We start from the raw sequence: 10,317 nt of genomic DNA, 5'->3' as shown, positions 1-10,317 counted from the left end.
GCTGGAGCACTCTTGTGGCTACCCTATGCATCCTGACTGGAAATTTTTGCGTCAGTGTGGTGATCCGACCTGTTGTACTGCCATTCATGAACATTCCAGGGGGTGTTCTCCCGCAGGATAACGCTCGTCCACATTCCTCTATTGTAACCGAACATGCTCTACAGGGTGTCGACATGTGGCCTCGACCTGCTCGATCACCAGATCTGTCTCCAGTCAAGCAGATGTGGGACATCGTCGGACGACAGCTACAGCGTCTTCCCTAACTAGCTTTATTGAGATACCGAGTGCAACAGGTATGGAACTCCAGCCCACAAACTGACAACCGGCACCTGTACAACACAATGCATACACAATTGCATGCTTGTATTCAACGTTCTGGCTTTTACACCGGTCATTAATGTACCAGCATTTCACATTTGCAATGGCTTATCTCGCGCTTACATTAACCTGTGATCTCGCAATGTTAATCACTTATATGTGTTACCTAGACAAATGTATTCCCGAAATTTCATTTCTCTATTTTAGTTATTTTTTTTCTGTTGTGATATTTTTTGCGCCAGTGTACCTTCTTTTCTACGAAGTTCCAAAACATCAATTTGAAACTGATTACCGTATACCCTCTACAATTTTTACCCCGCACACTTTACTCCACTACCAAATTAAGTACTCCGCTGATACCTCAGCAAACTATCTCTTCTTTTGGTCCTGATATAAGCCCCTTTTATCGTCAGTTCCACTCAGTATCTCTTCATTATTTACGCTGTCTACCTATCTAATGTTCAGCATTCTACAGTAACGTCACAGAAGTTCTCCTCTTGTCCGCACAAGCTGAGACTCAAACATCGATGCGCTGACTGCGATCACACAGTCAAAGACTAATTAAAAGGAAATTTGATTACCGAATATACTCCAGTATACCGTTCTGGGAATTTCGCTATATTACGTAATTAATGAAACTTAAAAAATAGTTGTGTAAAGAAAGGGCCTTTATTTTCATTAAAAATCGATACATGAGAACACATACTGGACAGAAATAGAGATCAGCGTGTCAGTCGAGAAGTGAAGCGTGTAGCTGAACGGTGGTACTGCTGCTGTAGCGTGGAGGCGGGCGTACTTGCGCGGCATCACATGTCCTCGTCAGAGTCGACGGCGGCAGCCGCCCCTGGGGGTGGAAGTGCATGCCGGAGGCGGGCGCCGCCCCCGCGCTGGCGCGCCGCCATGTTGTCGCCCTCCTCGTCCACCTGCTGCCACAGCTCGGGCGGCACGTACAGCTGCAACACCACCAGTGTGTCAGCCCACAACACTCCCATTGTTTACTGAACCGTGACCGGAGTGTGAGCCCACATAGCACTCATCTGTGTATGGTAGGAAATTACACTTCACGATTTTCTCATGTGATCTTGCATTTATACAAGGTGGATGAATAAAATTTGCGGTAGGGGGGGGGGGTTGATGTTGTGTGTTCACCGCGGACCTAGAAACGACGGAGAGACTCCGTCCCCGCTGCAGCCCCAGTGGTCCACAACCCCACGACGACTACCGCAGTCCACCCCTCTGCCACCCCACATCGAACCCAGGGTTATTGTGCAGTTCGGCCCCCGGTGCCCCTCGCCCCCCTCCGGGAACGTCTCACACCAGTCGAGTGTAACCCCTATGTTTGCGTGTTAAAATGGTTCAAATGGCTCTGAGCACTATGGGACTTAACTGCCGAGGTCATCAGTCCCCTAGAACTTAGAACTACTTAAACCTAACTAACCTAAGGACATCACACACATCCGTGCCCGAGGCAGGATTCGAACCTGCGACCGTAGCGATCGCGCGGCTCCAGACTGTAGCGCCTAGAACCGCTCGGCCACACCGGCCGGCTTGCGTGTTAAAGTAATGGTGGTGTACGCATATGCGGAGTAATCGCCAACATAGTGTAGCTGTGGCGGAATAAGGGAAACCAGTCCGCATTCGCTGAGGTAGATGGAAAACCGCCTAAAAACTATCCACAGACTGGCCGGTTCACCGGACCTCCGCTGGGCGGATTCGTGCCGGGGACCAGGCGCTCCTTCCCACTCCGGAAATCCGTGCATTAGACCACTCAGCTAACTGGGCGGGTCGGGGGGGGGGGGTAATGCAGGGTGCAAAATTGTAGTACAGGCAGTTGCCACCTCTAGCAGCAGCAATGGCTGGCACTAAGTCGATCGGGCTGAGAGATACGAGTATCTCATTACTGGCTATGCGAACCTGAGGTTGTCAAATTCCCAATAGCACACCATGTAATTACGCTACATGCTGGGCTCTTACTATGATGATAAATGCAATCTGAAAGCGTTTGTGCTTCCCGTAGAGCTCTTGCATACACCCATCGTGATGCTACACGCCCAACTGGAACTCGGCTGAAAAGACCGTGGTGCTGCTCCTGTGTCTGACATCATCATAGAGCTTCTTCGACCGCACCTGTTCCTGTAGACAGTGCAAAGGACTGTTTCAGCTTTGTTTGGAATACGCTTGTCCGCCTCCGTAGCTCAAGGATCAGCGTGCCAGGCTGCTACACAGAGGACCTGGCTTCGATTACTGGCACTAGCAGGGACTTTTCCTTGGTGACAGTACTTGAACTGGGTGCATTCAGCTTCGTGAGGCCAATTGAGAAGCTGCTTGACTGAGAAGTAGCGGATCCAGGGTCAAGAAATCCGACATCGACCGGGAGAGCAGTGTGCTGACCAAGTGACCCTCCATACCGCATCCAAATGATGCCGTGGGTCTGCTGGTGGTCTGCTGGTTCCGATTAGCCCACCAGAGAGGTTTCTATACTTGTATTTCTGAGTAGTGTCGCGGGATGATAAACCGCAGTCTCGATGCTGCTGTCGAACTCCGACACATGTTTCTCCTTCTCACACGAGGCATACTCATAACACGATCTCGTTATAAACAACAAATGGTCAAATGCGGTTTCTGAATGAGGAACCTGCGCGTTATCGTTCCTCATATGCAGACTGAATATGGCGTTACTCCTACTACCTTTGTGCCCTTGCACCAAAAAGCTAATCTTTTGCACATCCAAGAATGTTGTACTTATCGTACCACTTTGCCGTTTGTTGCATCCCCCTCAATACCCAACAGTGTAGTTTCCTTAGTGCACCAGTCCTTCCACCAAGAAAAAAATCCTTGGCAGTATCGGTAATGGAGCCCCTGGGTCCTCCGCGCTGCAGTAGAATTTTTGAACATATACTATGTTTGAACATTATGAATAACCTCAAAAAAAAGATTTATTAATGGCCAACACGGATTCAGAAAATATCGTTCTACATCACACCTACATCATACTTCACAAGCCACCTAATAGTGTGTGGCGGAGGGTACTTTCGGTATCACTATCTGATCCCTCCAACACTGTTCCATTCGCGAATAGTGTGTGGGAAGTATGATTGTCGGTAAGCCTCTGTATTGGCTCTAATTTCTCGAATTTTCTTCTCGTGATCAATACGCGAGATGTATGTGGTGGGAGTTAATACGTTGTCCGACTCCTCCTGAAAAGTGCTGTCCCAGAACTTCAGTAGTAAATCTCTCGGTGATGCACAACGCCTCTCTTGTAACGTCTGCCAGTGGAGTTTGTTTAGCATCTCTGTAACGTTCTCTCGCCAGCTAAACGATCCCGTGACGAAACGCGCCGCTCTTCGTTGGATCTTCTCTATCAGTCCTACCTGATAGGGATCCCAGATGGATGAACAATACTCAAGAATCGTGCGAACATGCGCCTTGTAAGCCACTTCTTTCGTGGATGAGTTATATTTCCTTAAGATTCTTCCGATGAATCTCAGTTCGGTGTCTACTTTTCCTACTATCTGTTTTATGTGGTCAATGTACTTAACATCGCTCTGGATAGTTACGCCCAAATATATTACGGCAGACGCTGTATCCAGCTGTTTGTCATCAACAGTGTAACTGTACAGTAGTGGATTTCTTTTCCAATGTATGCTCAATATTTTGCATTTATTTATATTCAGGGTCAACTGCCAGAGTTTGCACCATTCATGATGCAGGTCGTTCTGCAAATTCTTACTGTCTTCTGGCGTTGCTACTTTGGTAAAGACAACTGTATCATCTGCAAATAGCCTTAAAGAGCATCTGATGCTTTCTACTAGATTATTTATATATATATTGTAAACAGCAACGGCCCTATCACACTTTCCTGTGGTACTCCGGATATTTACATCTGTCGATTTAGTTCCGTTAAGAGTGACGTGTTGAGTTCTGTCTGCAGTCTATCTTGTGAAAAAGGACTAGCTCATTATGCTCACTAAGTAATGTGTGCTATCCATAGGGGATAGCAAATAAAGCCCTTATTTTAAGATTCCAGAAGGCTTTTGACGCCATTCTTCAGAATCGACATCTAATCAAATTACGTGCCTACGGGTGTATCGTCTCAGTTGTGCGGCTATATTTGTGACTTTCCTGTCAGAAGAGTATGAGTCCTTATCAATTGACAGAAAATAATCGAGTAGGACAGATGTAACATCTGACTCTCCCCAAGAAAGTGTAAGCAATACCGTGAACTTCAGCGTGTACGTATGAATGTGTGCGCTTGTGTGTGGCTAGCTACCTGAGGGACTGCGCCTCCCTGAAGCAGCAGGCGCAGGCATCGCACGCGACACGGCTGTGCGTCCATGTCGGAGGCGGCAGCTGGAGGCGGGAGGCGGCCGGGGGGCAGCAGGGCGCCGGGGGCGGAGCTGGAGCCGGCTCTCTTGCGGCCGTTGGTCCAGCCGTGCGAGTACTGGAAGGTCTGGCCGTGCACCAGCGCACCCAGGCACCAGCACGCCACCAGCAGCAGCACCACGCTCACCCACGGACGCATCCTGCAACGCCACCTTCACTTCAGCAGGACCGCTGGCGGACGCCGAGGCTATTAGAGAGGTCTTGCGTAGTTGGAGGGCAGGCGAGGCAAAGGTATTCACTTTCGGTCGACTTGGAGGTAGTTACGGTAGGGACGAATTGAACGAGGGTACTTGAAGGAACTAGGAGAGGTTTTTCCAAAGTACTTGTGCCAACATTCGCTTGAAGGCGAACAACGGAGCACCAAAATTTAAAACTGGGTCCTTCTGTATATAGCGAACCCGAATTCCGTCGATAAAATTTCGGAGGATATTCAAGCATATTTTCTGAATACACTACCTAACAAAAAAACTTAAACCTCAGAAGAGTAGGAGGAAACTAAATGAAACTTCACATGTTGAGGGGTATGTGATGTTATTTGAGAGACTGCAAAAGCATTATCAGCCCAGTTACCAATATAACGTTGGGGAGTACGCCATGAAGCTGTTACAGCCGCTCCTGAGGTAAGATGGCCCACAACTATTGTAAATGGTCCTTGATATCCTGGGTACTGCCGCCGGGATGGAGTTGACGTCCGAGTTGGTCTCAAACATTTTATTTCGGGGGCAGGTTCAAAATGGTTCAAATGGTTCTGAGCACTATGGGACTTAACATCTGTGGTCATCAGTCCCCTAGAAGTTAGAACTACTTAAACCTAACTAACCTAAGGACATCACACACATCCATGCCCGAGGCAGGATTCGAACCTGCGACCGTAGCAGTCACGCGGTTCCGGACTGCGCGCCTAGAACCGCTAGACCACCGCGGCCGGCTCGGGGGCAGGTCTGGGGTTCTTGCTGGCCACACCTGAAGGTCAGCCGACATTGTCCTATTGAAAAATGGCACCATGATACTGTTGAATGTGAGATACTATTATGCTGACAGAATTCCACCAATCCTGCCAGCCGTGAACTGAAGTCATACCCAACGGACCCCCACGCAATTACGCCAGGAGTAACACAGCTGTGCCTCTCCAAAACATTCAAAGAATCGGAGCTCTCCAGGTCGTCGCCATACTCGCAGACGATGTTCATTCATGGTAGTGCAGATCTGCGATTCGTCACTGAACGCGAAGCACCACTCCAAACGTAGCCGTTTATGTTGTTGTTTTTAATGGTAGTTTACGAGTGGGAGAGTAAATCCCTAGAGGATGTCAAACTAATCACCTTTCAGCCGTCAAGTTTCCAACCTTATTTTTTGTTGACAATCAGTTTCAGTGGTTTACTACGCCACCTTCAGGCCCCTGACCGACGTGTAGGAAGAGTCTACCTCGGTTGTGATCACAACGTCCCTAGGTCGTCTGTTGCTAGTCTTCGACCAATGATGCAGGATGACGTAGATTGTTGTAGTGTACTTGTTCGCGGTCGCCGGTCTGAGATGTAAAGAGTTTACGATCTGCTTCGGGCGCAATAACGATCCTTCCTTGTAATGGTGAGACGTGATCGAGCAAAGCCTTACGACGAGTTTGCCTACCTCACGTTCCCATGCAGTCCAACATCAGGGCACTGTCACATCCGAATGCCCCACAGATTGATATATTGCACGATTCGACGAGTCAGCCAAATGGTTACTCAAAATGAGACGGTTTTCAAACTATGTCACTAGTGATACCACTGTCTCACACGACTACGCGGCATTTCTGTGTCCTTCATAGTGATCAATCAATATCTGACACTGTTCACGCCCCTAATGCAGGGTGGTCCATTGATCGTGACCGGGCCAAATATATCACGAAATAAGCGTCAAACGAAAAAACTACAAAGAACGAAACTTGTCTAGCTTGAAGGGGAAAACAGATGGCGCTACGGTTGGCCCGCTAGATGGCGCTGCCATAGGTCAAACGGATATAAACTGCGTTTTTTTTTAAAATAAGAACCCCCATTTTTATTACATATTCGTGTAGCACGTAAAGAAATATCAATGTTTTAGTTGGACCAGTTTTTAGCTTTGTGATAGATGGCGCTGTAATAGTCACAAACATATGGCTCACAATTTTAGACGATCAGTTGGTAACAGATAGGTTTTTTAAATTAAAATACAGAACGTAGGTACGTTTGAACATTTTATTTCGGTTGTTCCTATGTGATACATGTACCTTTGTGAACTTATCATTTCTGAGAACGCATGTTCTTACAGCGTGATTACCTGTAAATACCACATTAATGGAATAAATGCTCAAAATGATGTCCGTCAACCTCCATGCATTTGGCAATACGTGTAACGACATTCCTCTCGACAGCGAGTAGTTCGGCTTCCGTGATGTTGGCACACGCATTGACAATGCGCTGACGCATGTTGTTAGGCGTTGTCGGTGGATCACGATAGCAAATATCCTTCAACTTTACCCACAGAAAGAAATCCGGGGATGTCAGATCCGGTGAACGTGCGGGCCATGGTATGGTGCTTCGACGACCGATCCACCTGTCATGAAATATGCTATTCAATACCGCTTCAACCGCACGCGAGCTATGTGCCGGACATCCACCATGTTAGAAGTACATCGCCATTCTGTCATGCAGTGAAACATCTTGTAGTAACATCGGTAGAACATTACATAGGAAATCATCATACATTGCACCATTTAGATTGCCAACGATAAAATGGGGGCCAATTATCCTTCCTCCCATAATGCCGCACCGTATATTAACTCGCCAAGGTCGCTGATGTACCATTTGTCGCAGTCGTCGTGGATTTTCCGTTGCCCAGTTGTGCATATTATGCCGGTTTACGTTACCGCTGTTAGTGAATGACGCTTCGTCGCTAAATAGAACGAGTGGAAAAAATCTGTCATCGTTCCGTAATTTCTCTTGTGCCCAGTGGTAGAACTGTACACGACGTTCAAAGTTGTCTCCACGCAATTCCTGGTGCATTGAAATACGGTACGGGTGCAACAGATGTTGATGTAGCATTCTCAACACCGACGTTTTTGAGAGTCCTGATTCTCGCGCAGTTTGTCTGCTACTGATGTGCGGATTAGCCGCGACAGCAGCTAAAACACCTACTTGGTCATCATCATTCGTTGCAGGTCGTGGTTGACGTTTCACATTTGACTGAACACTTCCTGTTTCCTTGAATAACCTAACTATCCGGTGAACGGTCCCGACACTTGGATGATGTTGTCCAGGATACCGAGCAGCATACATAGCACACGCCCGTTGGGCATTTTGATCACAATAGCCATACATCAACACGATATCGACCTTTTCCGCAATTGGTAAACGGTCCATTTTAACACGGGTAATGTATCACAAAGCAAATACCGTCTGCACTGGCGGAATGTTACGCGATACCACGTACTTATACGATTGTGACTATTACAGTGCCATGTATCACGAAGCGAAAAAAGTGGTCCAACTAAAATATTCATATTTCTTTACGCACTACACAAATATGTAATAAAAAAATGGGGGTTCCTATTTAAAAAAGCGCAGTTGATGTCCGTTTGACCTATGGCAGCGCCATCTAGCGGGCCAACCATAAAGCAATCTGGTTTCCCCCTTTAAGCTAGACGAGTTTCGTTTGATGCTTATTTCGTGAGATATTTGGCCTCGTCACTATCGATGGACCACCCTGTATACCCCGTCACGCCTGGTAACAACGCTAAACACGAACAACGCAAATGCACTCTGGTGGCTGTTCTGTCACAGGGAATTGCAGTTCTAATGATGTATGTACCTGCCGATGGTGTGTACGTGTACGAAGCTACGTTCGCATTTGGCCGCGTTATCTGAGTGCTTCACTTTTCTTCCCACGCATTGTACTTTTATATAAGGGACCCGTGATCTCCAGCGGCTCGTTACACGGAAACACGAAACTATGATTAATCGATTTGTTACCCCACTCACTTTTGTATCTGTGAAAACGCCTCTCGAACAATTAAAAAGCACGTAATGCGCAATCATCACACCTTCACCATAAAAAGAAGAGTAATGCAACAAGCCTTAGATGGAGAAGTACTGTGATGTGGTTGCAGTCGCTGCAGAAACACCTAAACTCGGCGCAGTTGTTCCCCTCTTCCATTGTGTTCAGCAACCCAATCACGGGATACATATAGGCAAATTCTTTATCAATAAATCTACCCCTAATGATGTGTATCACCTACAGAAAAGCTCCAGAAAGAACCGAGTAGCACAGAATGCAAGATTGAGGGCGTAGGGTAAACTAGGTTTCACTGTTGTCAACAGAGAGTACCGTGAAATAGATGGAGAAAGTTTGTTTCCCCACAAGACACACAGCGCCCCTCCTCAACACCTGTGCAGATGTTTACAGTACAAAGCAGGTACAAAGAAAAGGGGGGGGTGAGAAACCAAACTAAATGCAATTACTCTGGAACGAGCCAACGCTGAACATGGGTTCCTCACACCAAAATACTCAGAAAATATTCCTAGCCAATGCCCGAAATTTTGTAGCTGGCGTTCAGATTATCGCTGTACACAAGTCAAATTACTACTTTTCTCATCGCGCTAGGGAGCAAAATTTGCCTCTTTCTGCATCTGTCTGAGCAAAATTTTAATATGCTGAGCGCATACACTGCTTCCACAGCATGATTTCAAGACATGGGGGTCATCGTCAGGGTCCATACCATCTCATGGCTTGCATATTGGTGGATCATCCGATTGGAAGAGGAAGTTGTGTGTCAGTAGAGAGTGTTTTTCATTCTTAACTTGTTGACTTCACTGTCTTCCACCGGTGTGCCATACGTCTCACAGACGGTCCAGTTACATTGCGACCACTGCCTATGTTCAACGTTGACGTGCAACGACTCATAGATGATAGGTGATAGCACTAACAATGAAGGGTATATAAAGCGTGTCGGGGAAGAAGGGAAGCGGAAAACACTGCAGTCCTTGTTGTAATGCGGAAACGGAGAGATTTATCTGACGTCCCAAAGGGCATGATCATTGTGTGTGTGTGTGTGTGTGTGTGTGTGTGTGTGTGTGTGTGTGTGAGTGTGTGAATTGCTAAGGGACGAAACTGATGAGGTCATTGGTCCCTAGACCTACACACTACTTAATCTAACTTAAACTAACTTACGCTAAGGACAACACACACATCCATGCCCAACGGAGGACTCGAGCCTCCGGCGGGAGGGGCCGTGCAATCCGTGACATGGAGCCTCTAAGCGCGGCCACTCCGCGCAGCTCATGATCATTGGCTTTTGGATCAAGGGCGGAAGCATTTCCGAAACAGCTGGGTGTGTAAACTGTTTGCGGGGCGTCGTGGTTACAGTACATCACATATGGAAAAATCGCGCTATCAAAAACTGGCACTGAGGCACTTGTGGTGCACCACTGGCCATAGGTGACGGGGCTGAAAGACGGCTGTGGAGATTTGTAAGGACAAATATATTTTCAACTGTTGAGCCACTGAACGCCCAGATGAACCAAGACGTCAGTAACAGCGACCCCTCGACATCCGTTCAGAGAAAGTTGCTGCACCTGGGCCTCCACAGCAGACGCC

At 47.4% G+C, this 10,317-nt stretch overlaps 1 protein-coding gene across 1 annotated transcript in view; it reads right to left on the bottom strand.

Moving 5' to 3' along the window:
- Positions 1 to 965: 965 nt before the first annotated feature.
- The window catches only part of LOC124607493 (pro-corazonin-like), a 49,232-nt gene continuing 39,880 nt past the window's right edge, over positions 966 to 10,317 (bottom strand). Inside the window, exons 2-3 of the mRNA XM_047139873.1 lie at positions 4,589 to 4,841; positions 966 to 1,271 (exon numbers count right to left, since the gene is read on the bottom strand). Of these exons, the coding sequence (XP_046995829.1) occupies positions 1,125 to 1,271; positions 4,589 to 4,841 (400 nt within the window). The 3' untranslated portion in view covers positions 966 to 1,124. The remainder of the gene's footprint in view (positions 1,272 to 4,588; positions 4,842 to 10,317) is intronic.

This window comes from Schistocerca americana, chromosome 3 (genome assembly GCF_021461395.2).
Source record: "Schistocerca americana isolate TAMUIC-IGC-003095 chromosome 3, iqSchAmer2.1, whole genome shotgun sequence".
Taxonomy (NCBI): domain Eukaryota; kingdom Metazoa; phylum Arthropoda; class Insecta; order Orthoptera; family Acrididae; genus Schistocerca; species Schistocerca americana.
This window is presented reverse-complemented; position numbering and strand designations above follow the sequence as displayed.